The 21698-nt window shown below is 38.5% G+C and overlaps 1 protein-coding gene across 2 annotated transcripts; it reads right to left on the bottom strand.

Annotated features, from left to right (window-relative positions):
• Positions 1-535: 535 nt before the first annotated feature.
• Positions 536-21580, bottom strand: ERP27 (endoplasmic reticulum protein 27). Of its 2 annotated transcripts, none has more exons than XM_072798877.1 (7): positions 21300-21580; positions 20816-20916; positions 18813-18950; positions 6882-6998; positions 4216-4341; positions 2130-2353; positions 536-1218 (listed from the first exon to the last, which is right to left on the bottom strand). In XM_072798877.1, the coding sequence occupies exons 1-7, from the start codon at positions 21391-21393 to the stop codon at positions 1161-1163; spliced, it is 858 nt and encodes a 285-aa protein (XP_072654978.1). In that variant the 5' UTR covers positions 21394-21580; the 3' UTR covers positions 536-1160. The 2 variants fall into 2 exon arrangements, with proteins under 2 accessions (XP_072654978.1, XP_072654980.1); XM_072798879.1 differs by having other exon boundaries at positions 2156-2353; positions 21300-21566.
• Between the last annotated feature and the right edge of the window lie 118 nt (positions 21581-21698).

Genomic DNA, 21698 nt, shown 5'->3' with positions numbered 1-21698 from the left:
GGCTGTGGAGTGTTCCCCACAGAGAGAAACAACTAAGTCTTTCACTCCCTGTTCCTCACTTGGGCCAGTCCTTGAGGTGTACACTGTGGTTTTTCAGCTCTTCAGCACTTAGGCCCTTTCCTTCTGAGCCAAGGGCCTCCTGGGAACAATGTAGCATCTGTGTGTTGACAGTAACAGTCTAGGGGCCAGAGACACTTTACCAAACTCCCTCTGTTTCACATAAACTGGATTGCATACCCCGCCTACAGTAATCTGCACCTATTAGCCCCAGCGTGCCCCAGCACCAGGTGGACCCCTCCTTACCTATTCCCCAACCTTTTACCTAATTTGATTCCTAGCTTTTATTGCCACATTTATGCCGATCCTCATGCAAGATGGTCTCTACCACCTCCTATCCCACCCATAGAGTTAACAATAACACATTAGTGGCTCGTGGCCTGACACTAAACAGTGGGCACTGAAGGGTGAGGTACCTACTGCTTATTTGGGCATCTGGGTATTTATAAAAGGTTTGGCCTGCAAAGAGATGCCAGCCTTTTCCTATAACATTATTGCTTTTTATTTATTGTGTGGTTGTTGATTTACATAGGAGTTAGGAACGCTAAACAAGCATAGTTTTTACATAGTCTGTTTCTGCTGAGTTTAGAGACTTGGAAACATCATTTGACTGGCAAAAAGACAATTCCAGAAAGGTGTCTCAAACCTTCCCTTTATTCCTGACTGAGTTAGAGAGGGACACGTGCTTGTGAAGAAAGTAGAGTTTCAACTCTTCAGGACTAGAAAAGAGCAGAAATTATGTTGCATGGGAGTCCTGTGGAATGTACAGATTCAACAGGAAATGACAAATCAAAACAACCTCTCTCCCTTCAAAGAGATCACAGAATTTCTCTTTAAGGCTCCATTGAGCGGCGTGTATTGCAGTGTATGGGGCTACGCAGTATGACTGTATAGAAGATTGGATGGGTAGTAAGAGTGTAGACAATTTAAAAGAAAGGATAAGGAAAGTAAATGAGATTTTAAGGAACAAAGTGGAGAGCTCTGTGAGTGTGTGTGTGTGTGTGTGTGTGTGTGTATAAGGCCTGGTGATCCTGTTTACTGTCTCTGAGATTTCAGTTGCCCTTTTTACATTTCATGTAAATACTTAGTAGTATGTAGAAGTATCAGGAGAAATCAGAGTTCCACCTTTGGAGTTTTTTCTTCTGATTCATGGTTTTCTCTCTGAAAAACATCATGACACTGTTACTTAGATTTGGAACCCACTCTTGGTTTTGAGCTCTGAGATTAGCAAACAGCTATTTAATTACTCCTGGAAGTCCTAAACCCATTCTTCATTTTTATTTCATGAACTTTTATATATAGGAATTTGGTTTGTTTCCCATTAATAATGTAAACAGAATGGTAAAACCCCAAATTCAGTTCCTTTGAATATGCAAGACATTTCCAAAGGTGCCCGTGTAGTTTTATTCTCACGACTCTATCCTAAGAAGCATTCTTTTTTTTTAAATAATAAATTTATTTTTATAGAAAGCCACCTTCCAATGGGGCAGCGTTGCTAGGCTTTATCTTTGAAATCAATCTAAACATTTCTAATATTGTTAAGAGACACATATTATTATTTGATGGCCATTTTAACAATAGTATCATACTTTTAAAATTCATTCTATTTTTTTTATTGGAGTTCAATCTGCCAACATATAGCATAATACCTAGTGCTCATCCCGTCAAGTGCCCCCCCCCAATGCCCGTCACCCATTCACCCCCACCCTCCGCCCTCCTCCCCTTTCACCACCCCTAGTTCGTTTCCCAGAGTTAGGAGTCTTCCATGTTCTGTCTCCCTTTCTGATATTTCCTACTCATTTCTTCTCCCTTCCCTTCTATTCCCTTTCACTATTATTTATATTCCCCAAATGAATGAGAACATACACTGTTTGTCCTTCTCCGATTGACTTATTTCACTCAGCATAATACCCTCCAGTTCCATCCACATCGAAGCAAATGGTGGATATTTGTTGTTACCTAAGAAGCATTCTGATCCTCTCTACCATACCCTTGTTAACTTTTGTTCTTAATCAAATCCAGGAGAGCTCAAAGAATTTTTATTCAACAGGACATAGAGAGGAAAACTCAACTTGTTATACTGGAGGCTCCTACTTACCAGCCGTTTCCCTTTTAGGAATCCATCACAAAAGTTTTGCACATGCTCCACAGAAACTTCTGCCATGGGCAGTGTATCCCACTCTTCATCTACAGTACGGTAAATTGCCAAAGCAGGCAGTTGAGACTTCTTTAGTTTGAAAAATGAGATCACCTTCCCATTTGCCTCCACGCCACTGTCCACCAGAACAAAAAGAATCTGCAGTTGGAGAGGTTTGAAAGGGAAAAAAAAATCTATCTGAGGTCCAGAGGAGAAAGAGACGTCTCATAATTGTTGCAGTTTACACTAATTAACTTGTGGTCTGTGCCATATAATATAATGAATTTCTTATTTTTCTCTGCTTTGGTATTTTATCCCTTTTCATCAGATTTAAGATTAAGAACACTGTGGAAGGAGCCTCGGTGTCCAACGAAAGATGAATGGATAAAGAAGATGTGGTTTATGTATACAATGGAATATTACTCAGCTATTAGAAATGACAAATACCCACCATTTGCTTCAACGTGGATGGAACTGGAGGGTATTATGCTGAGTGAAGTAAGTCAGTCGGAGAAGGACAAACATTATATGTTCTCATTCATTTGGGGAATATAAATAATAGTGAAAGGGAAAATAAGGGAAGGGAGAAGAAATGTGTGGGAAATATCAGAAAGGGAGACAGAACATAAAGACTGCTAACTCTGGGAAACAAACTAGGGGTGGTAGAAGGGGAGGAGGGCGGGGGGTGGGAGTGAATGGGTGACGGGCACTGGGTGTTATTCTGTATGTTAGTAAATTGAACACCAATAAAAAATAAAAAATAAAAAAAAAAAAAAAAAAAAAAAAAAAAAAGAACACAGAATTGGAAATAACTTTAGTGATTAGTTAAATAAACAAGTATGGCCTAATGGTTAAAAGCAGATAATACATTTTACATTTTGTTTCTGGTACTTTCTAGCTGTGTGACTTTGGCACATTACTCAGCCTCTCTGAGACTCAATATTCTCATTGGCAAAATAGGCTTTTCCCCGGAAAGATTAAATGAGCGGATCCATTTAATATGTCCAGTACAGTTTTTGGCATATGGTAAATGCTTGATAAATGTCGATTATTTTATATTATTAAATCAAACCTTCTACTCAAAGTAGAAACCTTTATAATGTTCTTGTTAGGGGATCATTTAGATTCAGAAATTTTGAAAACATCCAGTGTTAAGGAAATAGCCGCCCGAAAGTTGGCTTATGTTATTACCAGACAATTGTCAACATCAAAAAGGTCTAGTTTAATGCAGTAGCGTTGAAGTGGTTGGAGTTTTATTATTTCAGTGATACCAAACAGAGCTGCATGAAGTAGAGAGGGACAGGACTAAATATTTATTGGACATCTAGTAGGCACCAGGTACGTGAGAATTACTTTATATAAGTAAGTCCTGAGTCTAAAATTTTAAGAGGTTATGGCAAGGACTAATTAAATTGTGACTAATAGGGGATTTTTATTTTCAACATCTTTGGATCTCTATTTTTCTCTCCACTTCTTAATGTAGAAAAAAAATGGAATACACTTCCAGCCAAGGGAAGATATGGTTATACAGGACTTTAATAGTATAAAATACAGCATCTTTAATTTTAAATCAGGGTAATGTGATTTATTAGGTCCTAGTTCTTACTTTGTTATCTCTTAACCTTTTTTTTCAGATCTTATTTTTAATTAATTATTTATTTATTTTTGTTTTCAAGAATTTTTTAAATAATAAATTTATTTTTTATTGGTGTTCAATTTGCCAACATACAGAATAACACCCAGTGCTCATCCCGTCAAGTGCCCCCCTCAGTGCTCGTCACCCATTCACCCCCACCCCCTGCCCTCCTCCCCATCCACCACCCCTAGTTCGTTTCCCAGAGTTAGGAGTCTTCATGTTCTGTCTCCCTTTCTGATATTTCCTACCCTTCCCTTCTATTCCCTTTTGTTATCTCTTAACCTTACTCACTTTCCTTATTTACCTAATCTCCCTGGATCCATCTCCCTGTTTTTAGTGTCCTGCTACTGAGTATTCAAAAGAGTATCTCCCATTTCAGACTTACTTTCCCCTGGAAGAGCTTGGCTGCCTTCTGGTATCTGGACATGCTTTCTTCATACTCTGGAGAGGCCTTGTTCATCATCAGTAGAAGATGAATCTGGATCATGCTATTAAATAGGCCAATCACAGTCTGGCAAATTGAAGTATTTTATAGTAGAATGAAAGAGACAAGGAGCAAAACAAAACAAAACAAACAAAAAGCCCCATTAGTGGCAACACAGTAAATAAATAGGCTTAAATATGAATGAGAACTGTCCATCCATAACATAAATGGTAACTAGCCTTCAGTTTGACCCTCAATAAGTCTCACCCTTGGGCTGTCATGAAACTGTGTAGATCCCTATTGCCCACGCTAGATAAGGGTGAGCCAAGTAACCACTGGGATATTGCAGAAATGATGGAGTGTGACTTCCAAGATGAAGTCATAAATGACATAGTGGCTTATGCTTGGTCTCTTCTATCACTCACTCTGGGGAAAGCCAGTACCAGTGTTGGACAGTCATGCAGCCTTATGAAGAGATTCACACAGCTCTATGCTCAGCATAGAGTCTGCTTAAGACTCTTTTGTCCTCTCTCTCTGCCTCTGTCCCCCCATCAAATAAATAAAAAATCTTAAAAAAAAAAAAAGAGTATACAAACAGCCTAATGCATGATTGTGGGTTTCCTCTTCCTTGTTGTCACTGGTGCAAACCTCTGCATCAGGAGCAGGTGAGACATAACTATAGTGGTGGGGGCAGGTCTCCAAATGGGAAAAATATCACTTTTGGGAAACAGAAAGGTCACAATGAAAGTTAAACTTGCTTCTCTAAAGTTATTCTTACCTAATTTCTTCTTGGTACGATCTACCTTCACTACTAATGTGGAACTTAAAAATTGTGTCAGTATTTTGTAAGAAAAGGGATTGCCCAGGCCTAGAATTCAGGAAGACCAATCCTTGTCCCTGCCTTCATTAGCCTGAAGAACTCCAGGACCCTGGGTACATGAAATAGGGACTCTAAGATCACCTTTTCTGCTCCCACATGCACTCCTGACCTCTATAGACATAATCATGAGAATGATGATGGCCTAGGAGAAAGATGCCTTTTTTATTATTGCTGCTGACACCCACCCCTGGGGTGCATGTGTTTGGAATCTTTGTAAGAGTGGAAATGGAGTCACCACTCCACGAAGACAAACGTGGTGTGAGAGGTGGACAGGAATTTAGTCAACAGGAAAAAGGGTGTTTCCTATTGAAGCCTGAGTGGGGCAATGGAAAAACCACAAGATTCAGTCAGACAGACTAGTCATGAAAAAAAGCAGGGACAAGTGCAGAAGGCTGTTTCTGAGGCTCAAATTGCTAGGCTTATGGCCTTGAGGAAGTTACTCCACTTTTCTGAACCCTCTTTTCTCCTGCAAAATGGAAATAGACAGTGAACGAATGCCTCAGCAGTAAACTTCCTGCCTTCTACTCTGCCTTTCCTGCTTTATATGGGATCTCAGATAAGTCACTTGGATCTTAAATGTGCTCCTCTATAAAATGGGCATAATACTTTTCTCTCTCCTACCTCAAAAAATCAACGTGAAGATTAAATGAGAAAATGGGTGTGAAATGACTTGGTGAGTTCTAAAAATCAAGATGTGCATCTAAAGTCATGTTATTAGAGAATGCAGAGCATTTCTGACCTGAGGAAATCACTGGAAATTAATACTCTATCACTTTATGATCTACATCAGGGAAAATAAAAGCATATAGAAGGCACTTGTAGAAGCTGTAGAGTGTTAGAAGATTATCAGAACAGGTGGATCAGCACCTTCACTCGGGTTGCATGCAGCATGCAACGCCAAAAGGAGACAAATCCCGACAGAAAGCTGATCACTGCGAGGGTCTAGGCATGTGCAGGGGAAGCCAGACCAAGAATTGTTGGTTACTGGTCCATAAGGAGGTAGGGAGAAGTTTTAAAAATTTTATAGAAATTTTGCTTAGCTGTAACATCCAAATATGTGATCAGTGGGCCTTTTAAAATTTTTTTCCCATTTGTCTGTTAATTTACTTGCCTTGTATTTTGCAAAAGTATTGGTCACTAATGCTTTTGGGGAAAAAATGGACTCCGGCTAAGATTGTGATTTTGTTTGAAAAGTGTGGTTTAGAGGGTGGCTCAGACGAGTTGCCTATAGTGAACGGTTTCAGGCAGCAAAACTCAGAAGTTTTCGACTCACTCATCTTTGACTTGCATTCTGGCTCTTTTTCTTACCAGTCATCTGATGGGTATTTAAGAGCTCTTTCTTTTTTTTCTTTTTTAAGATTTATTTATTTATTTGAGATAAAGATCATGAGTGGGAGAGGCAGAGAAAGGAGAGAGAATCCAAAGCAGACTCCATGCCCTATGTGGGGCCCAATTCCATGACCCATGACATCATAACCTGAGTTGAAACCAAGAGTTGGATATTCAGCTGACTGAACCACCCAAGCCCCACTGATGGATATTTAAATTATGTTTTTTTTTTTCTGAATAGGGACAAACATCAAATTTAAAGGGTTGTAGTAAGGATAGCAAAATAAATGACAATAATGGCAGCTGCTGTTATTAATGGTTAAGGTTAGAATTCCTAGATGAAGGGATCTCTGCTATGGAGACAAGTACCCTCCCTGACACAGGGCTTAAGGGTCTGGAGACAAGGACTACTGTTTACCGCAGGGTTGTACTCTGTCACCAAGTGGAGACTGTTGATCTCAATGAAACGGCTTAATTTGGTGGCATCAATGCTTTCAATGTATTTGCTCTCTAAATCCAGTTTTTTGTTGTCCACCTGGGTAACACAAAAAGGATAAAATAGTCACTATTCTGTTTTTATTCATTCATTGATAAATGTTTCTGGACTATCTACCACATATCAGGCATTGACTAAAGCTCAAAAGACATAAAGGTAAGTAGGAAATATTCTCTGCTTTCGAGGAACACACTGTCCAGTGGGATACAAAGAAGTTAACAGAAATGTCATCACCGAGGAATCACAGGCCCATATACCACCTAAAGGAAGAGCAGGAAAGCTTCCAGGAAGAAGCAACTCTTGAAAAGTAGCTAGAACTTGGTCAAGTGAATGAGGATGGGGAGGGAATTATAAAAAAACAACAACAACAACAAAAAACAACAGTATTTGCAAAAGGCAAAAAGATGAGATATGTCACGTTCTGGTAGCTGCATTTAGTTTGCCATGACTGTAACTGTAGATGTTAAGTGTGAGTAGGAGAGAGACAGGTTAGTGGGGTAGGCTGGGGCAAACTTCCAAAGGACCTTGAAGCTGAAGTAAATAGATAAAACTCTAACCTGAAGGCAAGAGGATCATTTACATAATCAGATTTATGTGTGTATATATGTACCCTTTAATGTGAAATGATACATATAGAGAAAAGCATGAAATGGAGAATATAAAATTCAGTTTTTTTTCACTTTGTAATGAATGCTTAGATTCTTGATTTTTATTGTTATCCTTTTCTAAAATATATGTTAAAATCTATGCATTTCCCCCTTTCAGGGCTATAAATGCATCCATAAATTTTATATATAGATTTCATTATCATTTAGTCCAAAATGTTTTCCAATTTCTGTTCTTATTTCTTCTCTAACCTATTGGCTATTTAGAAGTGTGCTTTTTTAAATTTAATCTTGTTATTCTAGCTTAATTTCTACATTTTATTATATCATTTGTCAACTTCTATATATGCTATATATGTCCTTTAAATCATGTATATTCTGCAGTTTTCAAATACAGTATTCTGAATATACTAACAGCTCACTTGGTTAATTTCGTAGTTCAGATTTTCTATATTCTTACTGATTTGTTTAACCAATTTATTCTACCAAGAGAGTAGTATTAAAATCTCCCACCATGATTGTGAATTTAATCATTTTTTCTTACAATTCTGTCAGTTTCTGCTTATATATTCTCAGGCCATGTATTAGATGAATGCGAATTTAGAATTGTTACATATCTGGCCAAGATGAAACATGTATCATTATGAAACATCATTCCTTTACTTATTTATTTTTTTAAAGATTTTATTTATTCATGAGAGACACACAGAGAGAGAGAGGCAGAGAAATAGGTAGAGAGAGAAGCAGGCTCCCTGCGGGGAGCCCGGTGTGGGACTCAGTCCCAGGACCCCCGGATCACGCCCTGAGCCAAAGGCTCAGAGTCCCATGAAACATCATTCTTTATCTCTAGGTATTCTTGTTGCCTAAAAGACGACTTTGTCTGACATTAATATGCCTGAATCAGCTTTCTTTTGGAAGTATTTGTATGGTATAGCTCTATCCATTTACTTTTTTTTCTTTAGGTAGGAATTCCTTCTTTAAAAATTTTTTATTTAATTTTTGGTTAACATACAGTGCAATATATGTTTCAGGAGTAGAATTTAGTGATTCATCACTCACATATAATATCCAGGGCTCATCACAAGTGGCCTCCTTAACACCCATCACCTATTTAGCCCATTCCCCACCCATCTCCCTCCACCAACCCTCTGTTTGTTCTCTATCACTAAGACTCTCTAAGGTTTGTTTCCCTCTCTCTTTCTCTTTTTTCCCCTCCTTTTTCTTCCTTCCCATATGTTCATATGTTTTGTTTCCTAAATTCCACAAATAGTGAAGTCATATGGTTTGTCTTTCTCTGTCTGACTTATTTTGCTTAGCATAATATATTTAGCTCCATCCACGTCATTGCAAATGACAAGATTTCATTCTTTTTGAGGCTGAGTAATATTCCATGGTGTGTGTGTGTGTGTGTGTGTGTGTGTGTGTGTGTATCACATCTCCTTTATTCATTCATCAGTCCATGGACATTTAGGCTCTCTCCATATGGCTATGGTTGATAATGCTGCTATAAACATCAGGGTGCATGTACTCCTTCAAGTCTGTAGTTTTGCATCCTTTGTGTGTATACCTAGTAGTACAATTGCTGGATCATAGAGTATGTCCTTTTACTTTTAACCTATATTTATACATTACATATATCCCTATGTTTTAAAATGACGTCTTTGGTAAAAAAGCACAGAGTTGTATTTTTTTAATATAGTCTGCTATTTTTGTCTGCTATATTATTTTTATATAATGTAATGTATTTTTATATAATATAATGTAATATAAAGTAATCATGAATACAGTTAATCCCATATGCATTGCACTTGTTACTGGTTCTGACTGTTCCAAATCCCACTTTCTTTCATTTTGGGATTACTTTCGATTGATTGACCACTTTATATTATTCCTTCCTTCCCTTGATTGGCTTAGAAGTTACATGTGCTATAATCACTCTCTTGAGGATTACCAAGCATGCATTATACACCATGCATTCTTTAGTTATCCAAATCTAACTTAGTCTGGCAGTTTTGTCTCTTCTTGGATAATGCAGGCATTAGTTTTCCTCTTTCCAACTCTATTCCTTGACCCCACACTGAAGACTTACAGGTGATCATTATTGTGTATTTTAATTCTAAATTTCACAAGATATTATTGATATATAGTCAATATACATTCACATTTATACAATTTTAGTTTCTTTTCATTTCTTCCTGCACTTATGAGCTTCCATCTGGGATGTTTTGCCCTCTGCCCAGAGAACACATTTTAGTATGAGTAAGACCTGTTGGGTGACATAGTCTCTCAGTTTGGTTGCTTAAAATATCTTTATTTCAGCTTTATTTTTGAAGGCTATTTTTGCTGGAGGTAGAATCCTAAGGTTACTGTTATTTTCTTTCAGTTTTTACAGGACATAATTCTTTATATGTAACATTCCAGTCTGTAGAGAGTCACTGAGAAGTCATCTGTGAAACTTAGTATTAGCCCTTTGAGATTACTTTGAGGGAAATCTCTTCTCTGATTTAAAATTGTTCTCTTTTTCTTTGAGTTTCAGCTATTATATTATGGCATGGCTAAGGGTAGATTATATAAATGATACATGTGTGTAATTAAGTATGTGTAGAGGTACATGTGTGTTTGTATGCATGTATGCATGGGTGTATATATACTTATATATCCACATAGGATCATCTTAATCCCATTTCAGGGACTGAAATGATTTAAATCTGTTGCAGCCTTTGGGAGGGCTGATATACTTATTGTACATCCTTGTTTTTAGGGTACTGCTCTTTAGGGTCAAAGTGGGGCAAAGGGTGTTTTACTAAATCTACTTTGTACTTCTGCTTCTGGGCCCTGGATTTCAACATTTACTTTTCTGGCTCCTTGAGGTTCTCAAAAAAGATAATAAACTTCTCAGCCTCTTGACTTCAAGAACTGGCAGGAAAAGCCCCTCAGACAAAAAACAGTCCCAATGAAGGGTTTTCTTTTTGGATTTTCTTCTTCCTCTAGATCTTAGTCTAGAAATTTCTTCCTCTTTTACTACTTCTCCAAGCCCCACCCCTCCACCCCTTTTCTGCTCACCTGGCTTTTAAAATAAATTATTTTTGACAGAAGGGCTATCTAGTTACCTAGTCCAGCTTCCCATATTTGCATTTTAAAGCTGTCTTTCCACCATACTCAGATATATTACAAGATAGGACTTCATACTGTCAATCATTGTCCCAGGGTTTTCCATCCCCCTCCCCCAATCTACTCATGCCCATAGAGGCACAAGATAACGCTTCTAACACCCATGGCAACTATGCCTACAGACAAATGCTAGCTCCTGAAGGGTTACGTTTCCTTAAATACCTTGAATCTTCGAATCACTTTTGAGATGCTTGGGCCGCTACCCCTTGGACATCTCAACCCCTTTACCTTACATTTGCTATCTCATAGAGGTCCTACCCAATCCAATCTTGCCCTGGATCAGAACCATCTTTTTGACCCCTGGATACTTTTTCCCAGTATACCCAGCAAAGTCAGAGTTATGTCTCATTGTAGTTTGTGCAGGAGGGAATTCAGGCAAAGATAAAGTCTCTAAACAGTAGGAATCTAAGATTGTTCATTATTGTCATTTCCATGGTGACTCCCATTGCCTATTTTTCTCCTCTTTTTTTTCAAGGTGGTCTCCCATTGGGTTAGTTGAAAGCAATATGCACCTTTAAGAAGCCCATGGTTCTCTATGGTTAATATTGTTAATTCTAGATATGCCTAGTCATTCTCTTCTAATACCTTTGCAAATGAATTATTTTTTGAGTGCCTGCAGTATGTTAGGCGCTGAGGCACAGGAATGCCTGACATTCCTTCAGATAGCAATTTAATCACTTTATTTTATGACTGTTTTTCACAACTCAAATTTATAAAACAGATACATGCAGAGGTACAAAAAATGTATTTCAAAATAAGAATTTCGAAAAAAATCGTCAAAACCATAGGATATTTTAAACTGTGAACTCCCTTTTTATATTTAGTTGTTTCAATATTCACAAATTCTGAGCAGAAGGCTTGAGGCAGAAATATCAAAGCAAGAGAAAAAGTCTTTCTAGAGGGGAGTTCTTACTGGGCCCCTCCCACCCACCTCTCCAAGTCAGTAAGAGTCAGGAGAAAAAGAAAATGAGCACACAGGCTCTTTGCTGTTGCTTAAAGAATGCTTTGCCAGCTGGCATGTCTCCTCCACACTTAAAGCTTTGCTAATTGCAAACATCAAAATCATCAGTATTATAATCACAACTGGGGCCCTTTTAATATTTCATGTGTCTAAATACTTCCTGATTATTTGTCTAGGAACTTGCAGGCCTGGTGGCCGCGCCTCAGCTAACAGAGATGTGCTGTGGCCAGGAGCCCCTCCCTCTCTGCTCTTCCAGGCAGTCCCTCACCATTTCCCAGAACAGGGAGAACAGGAAGCCCAGTTACTCCAGGTGTTTCTGGACTTAAGGAATGCAGTATGTTGGAGGCAGAGGATGTTAAGTGGTGATAACATTCTCTAAGTAGCAAAGAGTTTTAATAAAAACCACTCTCCTGAAGTCTCTCCAGTTTGTAGTGCTTCTTTTAACGAAACATGGTGGATTGGTTCACTATTTCTTGAACTAATAAACTCTGGAACATTCATATGTAGCATTCCTGGAAATATTTGAACAGGAAATCTCCCTTCTGTAAAGGGAATTATTTGCATAATGCACTGGGCAGAAAATAACCCTGAAACCAAGAGTTGGGGAAAATTTTTTTTTATATATATTTTTCCAGTTTTTGGAAAGAATTTTACTCGAGATATCATATCATTTTTCTCCCCCCAAAAAAAGGCACCAGAAGAAAAACAGAAACAGAAACAGTAAACCAGGATTGCCACCTTACAATATAATTTTGAGTCTTACCAAGAGTATTTGAAGTGGATGATTTTGTTTTATGATTTTTTATACCAACAGATTAGTTTTTCCCTATAGATTAAGACTTCAGCAATATTTCTTTGAATTCCTATGTGTCTCTCTAATTAAGAACCCAGTTTTTCATAAAGCGTATTAAAGTTGTCTTAGTTTACCCCACAGTTACAGTATTAAATGTCCTGACTAGCCCTGAGAACTCATTTGTTAAACAAATATCCTCATGTCCCTGGGTTTGTTTTTATAAACTCCCTAGCTTGCCATATATTTGGTAAATATATACTTTAGAAAAAATACCTAATAATTTGACATATCTCCCTTCTTGCATTTATTAGTTTATTTTTATGCACTAGTTCCTTTTGATTCTCTTTGTTTGGTAAGGCGCATTCCTTTTTTTTTTTTTTTTTTTTTTTTTTTTTTTTTTTTTTTGGCTCAGTTGGTTAAGTGTCATATTCTTTTTTTTTTTTATTGGTGTTCAATTTACTAACATACAGAATAACACCCAGTGCCCGTCACCCATTCACTCCCACCCCCCGCCCTCCTCCCCTTCTACCACCCCTAGTTCGTTTCCCAGAGTTAGCAGTCTTTACGTTCTGTCTCCCTTTCTGATATTTCCCACACATTTCTTCTCCCTTCCCTTATAATAGGAACCCAGCACACAACTGTCCAAGGAATGAAAGAATGCCTTCACTGTGTTTCCATTACTGTCCTACTGGGTCAAAGTTAGGCTAATTATATTTCTTAAAATAGAGGTGATTGAGGAAAACCAAAGTAGGACAAACATTCAAATAATATCTGAAATTCCATTTTAGAACAGGCTTATGGTTTATTCAACCTAGGATTATATCTCCATTAGGGAAACAACAAGAGTGCTGTCAGAGAGTGTAGAGGGTCTCCTTGCAGTCACACTCAAAAAAGACAAGCTGTCATACACACCAAACAGGTTGTCATATACAACTTATTGTTTCACTTACTTAAATTCATCCTCATCACATTTATATAGTTGGCCTGCTCTATTTTTGGAGGGAGATGTGCTCCATGAATACAGCATTTGCTGGCTTCTTGTTGCGCCAGCATTTCAAAGCCTCCATCCAGTAATGTCAACTCATTACAGACTTGCTATTTCTCCACTTATTATTCCAGCTTATCTCTAAATATGTTCTTACAATAGAAAATTCTCTGGGTCTAAATTCTGAGATTTCTTTGCCAAAATACGATTAAATCTTGAGTAATAATCCTAGGGTTTGATTAAGTAGTGCCAGGGGGATAGATAAATGTTTTAAAAGGTTAAAATAAGTAGGCTTGAGAATGAAGGCATTAGAGTAGATGGAATCTATGAGTAAAAACAAAGATTTTTGCAGGGTTAAGTAATTTAGAAAGTCACTGTAGTAATATAAAAATGGAATGTTTTAGAGACAGCAATGTGTGTGAAGCAGACATCGGTTATTCTATAGTTGTGAAACTATAGAATATGGAGCTGTAGTGTTCTCACTGATAATAAGCATTATTTCATCAGATTCTTAGAATTAAATGGTAGAACACGGAAAACACTTAACAGTGTCTATCATAAATTAGGCACTAAAAACAAACAACCAAACAAACAAGCAAACAGAATGAACTATACATTTAAGATGAGGGTAGATACCCAAAATTTCGCAACAGGTTCACATTTCCAAATTTAAAAAAGAATAGTCTTGGATGATGTTCTTTAAAGAAAAAGAAAAAGGCATCCCGAACTCCTAAATAATTCTATTAAAATATAGGGCTAAACCTTTGAAAGTATAAACTGAGAGAAATATGTTTATTTAAAAGCTGGCATGGGTGTAAGTTGAACCTCTGTGAGACCTGCTAACAGAGTAGGGCAGGAACCCATGTGTTTGTTTTTGGTATGGTACATCAATAATCTCATCCAGGGTTCCCAGGAGTTCATTCAGAGTAGGTCTTTTTTTTTTTTTTTTTTTTTTTTTTCAGAGTAGGTCTGCCACTAGTGGTAAACAAAAAAAAAGATGCTAAAGAACCGCAAACAGCTCTGGGAAGTCTCAACAGGGCTTTATAAAGAATAAATTGTAAGCAAGCCTAATGCATCCATTAGAGGTCATAGAGCCTCTAGACACACTGGAAGCAACAACACTAGTTTTTCTTCCCCAATATGTATCTTGGGAGCACTACGACTTATTTATTTATTTATTTATTTATTTATTTATTTATTTATTTATTTATTTATTACATTTAAAATATTTTTTAGTGTTGAGAGTGTTAAATCAGGTCTTGAGGTACTTGTGGACAAGTAGCTGATTAGAATTTTTCTACTGGGGCAGCCCCGGTGGCATAGCAGTTTAGCGCCGCCTGCAGCTCAGGGTGTGATCCTAGAGACGTGGGATCCAGTCCCACATCAGGCTCCTACATGGAGCCTGCTTCTCCCTCCTCCTGTGTCTCTGCCTCTCTCTCTCTATGTCTATCATAAATAAATGAATAAATCTTAAAAAAAAGATATCTCTAATATACATTTATTTAAAAAAAAAGAATTCTTCTACTGAAGGTTTGCTACTAGTGGTTCAACAGTCACATGATTAGCCCAATCTTCCATATCTTTCTTCCAAAGCTTGTCACAGAAGAGTTTGATTGAAACCTATTTTACTATGGTGAAAATACAAACCTGCAACTACTGTCCAGGTGGGTAAAGCATTTTTGAAGGGACTCAGAGTTACTTTTGGGGGTGAGTCAGTTTCTCAAGCACTTCTGAGTGTCTTTGTGACCAGAGGCATACCTTAGAGCTTTGGACTGCAAATGCAAATAAGTCATGGTTCCTGCCCTTGAATAGCTCATGGTCTTAATGGACTGTTAAGTGAAACAGACACAGAGATACATGACATGTGCTATAAAGTGGTAAATGTAACTAGAGATATGGAAGTATAGAGGCATAGGTAAGGCTGATTTGAAGATCCATGGAGGCTCTGTGAAGGATACAATACTGGAACTGATTCACTGGAATATGAGGAGTTAACTGGGTGAGGCTAAATGACAGAGGTCTTTAAGGGTGGTGGCTTTAAAGGCAGGGGACTGTACAAAACCATGAAATTGTATCATCGCACTGTGTATATCTGGGTAGTGAGAGAGTAAAGCCGATGGTGGGAATGTGCTAGAAAAGGAACTAGAGAAGCAGGTAGCAGCCAGGTCATTGAAGACTAGATGTAATATTAAACATCTTGGTTTTTATCTTAAAAGAAATGGGGAATATTGAAGAGTTTTTAAGAAGGGAGTGTGATGGTCAACTTTCCATTTTAAATACATCATTGTGATACCAATCTAGAAACTGGGCATGAAGTAGCAAAGAGAGACAAATTAAGAAGCTATTAAAATTGTTTATGCCAAAGAAGCTAGGAGCCTAAATGAGGAATGAAGTAAAAAGAGTGAAGGGGAATATAGATTCAATCAGTGTTGAGGTTTAATTGGCAAAACTTAGACTAAATGAACATAGCCATTCAATAAACGTGTTTTAGAGGAAAGAGCATAACATAACAGGTGCAGATGATAAATTCAGTTTTGAACATGTTAAGACTGTAGTGCTTATGAAGGCATCCAAATGCATTTTATTTTTTTTTATTTTTTTTAAATTTTTTTATTTATTTATGATAGTCACACACACACACACACAGAGAGAGAGAGAGAGAGAGAGAGAGAGGCAGAGACACAGGCAGAGGGAGAAGCAGGCTCCATGCCCCGGGAGCCCGACGTGGGATTCGATCCCGGGTCTCCAGGATTGCGCCCTGGGCCAAAGGCAGGAGCCAAACCGCTGAGCCACCCAGGGATCCCCTCCAAATGCATTTTAATCATGAGAGAAGTCCAGGCTAGAGATGAAACATTTCAGATCCTCAGCAGGCACATGATAGCCAAACAAACAAACAAAAAAAATTGTATTACCTAAGGAAAACACATTCATTCAATAAATACTTAATGGGCATCTGCTCCATTACTGACATTTTTTTAGGCTCTATAATCAAAGTAGTGAACAAAACAGTGTCTACTTATACAGAATGTGAATTCTATGCTCAGGTTGGGAAGAGCATTGGGATCAGGAAGCAGTGTAGATGGAGACAGAGAAGGTCTCAAATAGATTAAGAAAAGAAGAACAGGAATAGAAGAAGGCCCCTAGGAATTAAGGAAAGAAATAGTGTTAAAGAGATAGTCAACAATGTCAAATATGGCATGTGAACTGGTACAGCCACTCTGGAAAACTGTGTGGAGGTTCCTCAAAGAGTTAAAAATAGAGCCACCCTATGACCCAGCATTTGCACTACTGGGGATTTACCCTAAAGATACAGGTTAGTGAAAAGCCAAGACACTTGCATCCAATGTTTATGGCAGCAATGTCTACAATAGCCACACTGTAGAAGGAGCCTCGGTCAGTGTCCATCGAAAGATGAATGGATAAAGAAGATGTGGTCTATGTATACAATGGAATATTCCTCAGCCATCAGAAATGATGAATACCCATCATTTGCTTTGACGTGGATGGAACTGGAGAGTATTATGCTGAGTGAAGATAAGTCAATCAGAGAAGGACAATCATTATATGGTTTCACTCATACGGGGAATATAAAAAATAGTGAAAGGGATTATGGGGGAAAGGAAAGAAAATGAGGGGGAAAATTAGAGATAGTGACAAAACATGGAGACTCCTAACTCTGGAAAATGAATAAAAGGTAGTGGAAGGGGAGGTAGGTGGGGGTATGAGGTGACTGGGTGACAGGCACTGAGGGGGCACTTGATGGAATGAGCACTCGGTGTTATACTATATATTGGCAAATTGACTTTAAATTTTTAAAAAATGTAATAAAAATAAAATAAAAATATGGCATAGATGTTCACTTAAATAAGACCTCAAGAGTGTTCACTGGGTTGGGAAATATGGAAGCCATGCTGACCTGGATGAAAGCAGTTTTAATGGAGTGTGGAGCATGGATCAGATAGCAGAATATTTAAGAACTTGAAGAAAATTGGAGACTTTGGATATAAAATACATTTAAAAGGGATTTGGATGAGAAGTGAAATATGTAGGTTGGAAACTAGAGGGGGAAGGACATTTATCTTTTGCCCCAAATTTGCATTTTCAGTAGATTCTATACATCTTTATCTTGATATTCCATCAACAATACGAACTCAACAACAACTAACTAAAGCATCAGAAATCACTATTTTTGTATATGCCCTCACTATCCCTACATACCCTGGCTTTAAACTTTGTCTCCTCTCCAGAATTTTTATATTTAATCATTAGCAAGACCTGCCTTTTCTTCACTTTCTTTTACCACTTCTCTATTGCAGACTCCTCTCTGCAATATGATTGGTTATGTCAACCTAACAAAAGTCCTCTCTACTCTTGTGTTTTTGCTTAACAATCCATCCTAGCCATCACTGCCAAAATAATCTTGCTAAAAACACATTCCTGTTCCTGTTACTCCCCTGATCTAAGGGCTTTAAGTGCATTGCAGTGCCAACCAACTTAAGTGCAAACCCACTAACCTGGCATTCAAATTTTTCCATGATATGGTTTCAATCAAACTTCTCTATCTTATATTTATTTTCTCTAAACATGTGCCCTGAGATCCAGTCAAATTGGCTTGCTTGATCACTGTTTCCGAAATTTGATATTCCTCCCACCCTGGACATGAATTCTCCTCTACGTTGTCCAAATTTTATCTATCCCTTAAATACCAGCTCAGTTGTATCCTTAATCATTTTTTTTTTTGCCAAAACTCCTACATTGCATTTATCCTCTTAATCATCATAATACTTTATCCATAGTGATGCTTTTTGCATTCTAGATACTTGTAAATTATATTTATATTCTCTACTATATTTTAAGATCTATGAGAGCAGAGGCCCTACTTAACATGTTTTTATTATCATATCTTGCAGAAGACACAGTAGTTGTTTCATACATGTTTGGTAAATGTAAGCGAACTCCCAAGGATATAGAACATCTTATATAACATTTTGGAGCTCAAAATGACCTTAGAGATGATACAGTCAAACTCTTTTATTTTATAGCAGAAGGAATTGAAGCTAAAAAAATGTCAAGTGATTTGCTCAAGTCACATGACTGGCCCAATGACAAAGCAGTTCTACAATTCTACCTCTTGACTCTCAGTCCGATCCTCTTTCCATCCCGTGACAGCACCTGTTTGGGAAGCTTGAGCTGAACTGCCATTCTTGTCATCATTGTCTTTGACTCCTTGGTCCCTGGCACCATCATTTGTATTAAAGGCATAGAGCTCTTTCTAGTCTTAGAAGTTTGTAAATCCATAACCAACTGGAAGAAGCCTCAAGCAGTCCACCCGACTTACCAGGCGAAAGAGAGAAATGGTGTTCCCAGTGATGTTGTAGTGGCCCAGAACCTCAGAATCCGTGCTGATTCCAAATGACACATTTTGGAATTTTTGCACCATGCTATGGAATAGGGACACTGCTGGTATTTCTAAATCCTAAAGACAAGAGGAAAAAAAAAAACCCACAGAGACTATGTTGGAGATGAGACACATCAACAGAATAGGAGATAGAAATATGCTTACTCATGAAAAAATCATAGACTTGATTTAGTACTGGGTGAAACAACATTCTAAGAATGTAGCCTAAACTTGCAGCATTGTTGAATTTTCCAGGCTGGGTGGGCTAATAGGTAACTACAAAATTGTGGCTAAGCTTGAAACTCCTGTCTGGCCTTCTCATAAAACTTGCAGTTTATTAGCAGAGAGGGGCCTCAAAATCATAGAGGCCTGCAGAGTTTGGCTACCTACCCGAGGAGGCAAATGTTTTGGAAATAGGTGCTGCCAAAGTGCCAAAAAAGAAAAAACAGAAGAATAAAGGAAATTAAATTAGAAGCTTAGAAGTTTTATTAACAAAGGTTTGTGCAGGACGAAGAACAGTCTTCTTCCCTGCATTAAGTCTAAAGTATTGCCCATGAAGAAACTGTTCTTGTGTTGTTCCAACTCTAGAACCCAGGCCTGCAGGAAGGAGAAGGGAAGCCACATATAAGTAATGATTCCAGTCCTTCTGCAGCAAGCAGGCATCATTTCCCCAGCTGTCACAGGACCTTTGCCCAGAGAGGCTCCAGGCGATCAACTGGAGGGAGCATATTCTCTTCTGACATCTTTCTGGGCTAGAAGGAACAATGTGCAAAAAGAAAAGCAGCTGACTAGCCTTGTCTCTGGGGTCAAGCAGAGGGAGCTCGTATCTTGTTCATTGGAAGAGTGTGTGGAGTTCATTTGAGGCTACAAACAATTGCTAATCTCTGCTTCCCCCTTTTTAATTCTCCTTAGAGGGGAATTACTCATGGATCAAATGACAGACGGCATCTGGTGGCTGCTTAACTTATTGCAAATTCCTCCATTCCCGCTTTCTTGCCTCTCCCTGCCTTTCTGAGATGGCTGTTTTGGTCTCCAGCTCAGATTTCTTTCATCACTGAGAAACGTGCTCCCTTGTCTTCCTTCCCCACTCGCATCTCATTGTAGCCATTTCCAGCTATGTTCACAGAATCAACTGGGTGATGATGAGTTGTAACTAATTAATGGAAATAGGAAGGTCTGCGATTAGAGTAGGGGCTTGATCTGTGAGAATAACCTGACATCACCTTCAAAGAAAGATAAAAATGCTGGAATGGTGCCCTTTTATGGTGGCTGCTTTCATTAGCCAGGCAGCAAATCTGGAAGGTGGAGGTTAACACCTTCAATATTCAAATGGTCATCCTTTTCAACATTTCAGAACAGAGAGAAAACAGAATAAGGGACTTCCTGCACCGTAAGGCTTTAGATAGAGATGAACTATTGGCTACTGTGTTGCCTGGATGATAGAAGTTGGGCTTACTCTGGCTCCTGCCCCAGCAATCTGGATACTGACTTAAAATTCAAAGCACTCATAGATGAGGAGACTCAGAACTCTTGAAGCAAGGATCAGAAAGACATAATTCAGGGATCCCTGGGTGGCGCAATGGTTTGGTGCCTGCCTTTGGCCCAGGGCGCAATCCTGGAGACCCGGGATCAAATCCCATGTCGGGCTCCTGGTGCATGGAGCCTGCTTCTCCCTCTGCCTGTGTCTCTGCCTCTCTCTCTCTCTCTCTCTCTCTCTCTCTGTGACTATCATAAATAAATAAAAATTAAAAAAAAAGAAAGACATAATTCAGAGACTAGGAATGTCTTGAAATTGATATGTCTTGATTAATAAGCTGAAAGCAGACTCTGTGCTCCTTGGCTTAAATACAGTGTCATCTGGCCAGTAGGTGACTGTCATGGCTGCTCTGGGCTGGAATGTTAATGGTTCTTTAGGGGAACAGAAACAGGGTATCTAGACAAACCTGAAAGAAACCTATAACAGCCACCTCAGCAACAGCAATGAATTCCATGGTAGCTTGGACATCTGTGAGCATCACGGGTTTCTGGGAAGCACCAGAACCATCTAGAGAGAGAGAGAGAAAGAGAGAAGCAGAAGGCATCGGGGTATCAAATGGAGAAGCAGCAGTTCTAAATGCTGAGGGCATGTATACTTTTTCTCTCTCTACTATGGCTAAAGAAACCATAGTCTCTAGAGGTACCATCATCATTCCAAGGCCTTATTGTTTTACTGACATATGGTGGATGACTCCACCTTATGGTTTCTCTCTGAAGGACAATGCTAGACTTTTCTTTTCTCCACTAGGCAACATGGGTCTTTATCTTTTTTCCGTTTCCTGGAAAATATTCTCCATTTGGAGGAAAATTATCCAGAGCACTGCCATGTTCCCATCCCCTTCCCTAACAACAATTTCACAGTACAATCACCCAAGTGCTTTTTTCTTTTACCTGACGATTCCTGAACGTCTGCAGCAACTTCTGGAGATAGTCGCCATGTGAAAAGAAATAATAGAAACAAGAGTCTGGATTGGTCAGCTTCCATTGTTCTTTTCCTGCTCCTTCTCCGAGCCCTGGACTTTGTATTTTGGGGTGCTGGTTCAGGGCAGCCCACTCCAGTTAATTGGCGTTGTTAGTGTTCTGGGAACTGTGCAGCTGGCTCTATGGGAACCTTCAACATGTGAGATAAAAGACCAAATTCCATGACAGGTCCCAGAACATAACCAGCCAGAAGAAAGTTGAGTCTGTTCATTTGGATTAAAAAAAAAAAAAAGGAAATGTTCTCTGAAGATATTGATCTAAGCATGAGGGATACAAAGATAAGTAAGATCTGATCCAGACTTTCCCAGT

The sequence above is a fragment of the Canis lupus genome, chromosome 25 (assembly GCF_048164855.1).
Source record: "Canis lupus baileyi chromosome 25, mCanLup2.hap1, whole genome shotgun sequence".
NCBI classification, from domain to species: domain Eukaryota; kingdom Metazoa; phylum Chordata; class Mammalia; order Carnivora; family Canidae; genus Canis; species Canis lupus.
Note: the sequence above shows the minus strand (reverse complement) of the source record. Positions and strands in the feature narration are given on the sequence as shown.

Coding starts and splice junctions, on each gene's coding strand:
- ERP27 (XM_072798877.1), bottom strand. CDS start 21,393: ATGGAAGCTGACCAATCCAGACTCTTGTTTCTATTATTTCTTTTCACA. Junction 6,999..18,812: donor CCATTTCTCTCTTTCGCCTG/GTAAGTCGGGTG, acceptor TGTGTTACCCAG/GTGGACAACAAAAAACTGGA. Junction 1,219..2,129: donor AGGAGCCTCCAGTATAACAA/GTTGAGTTTTCC, acceptor GATGTTTTTCAG/AGAGAAAACCATGAATCAGA.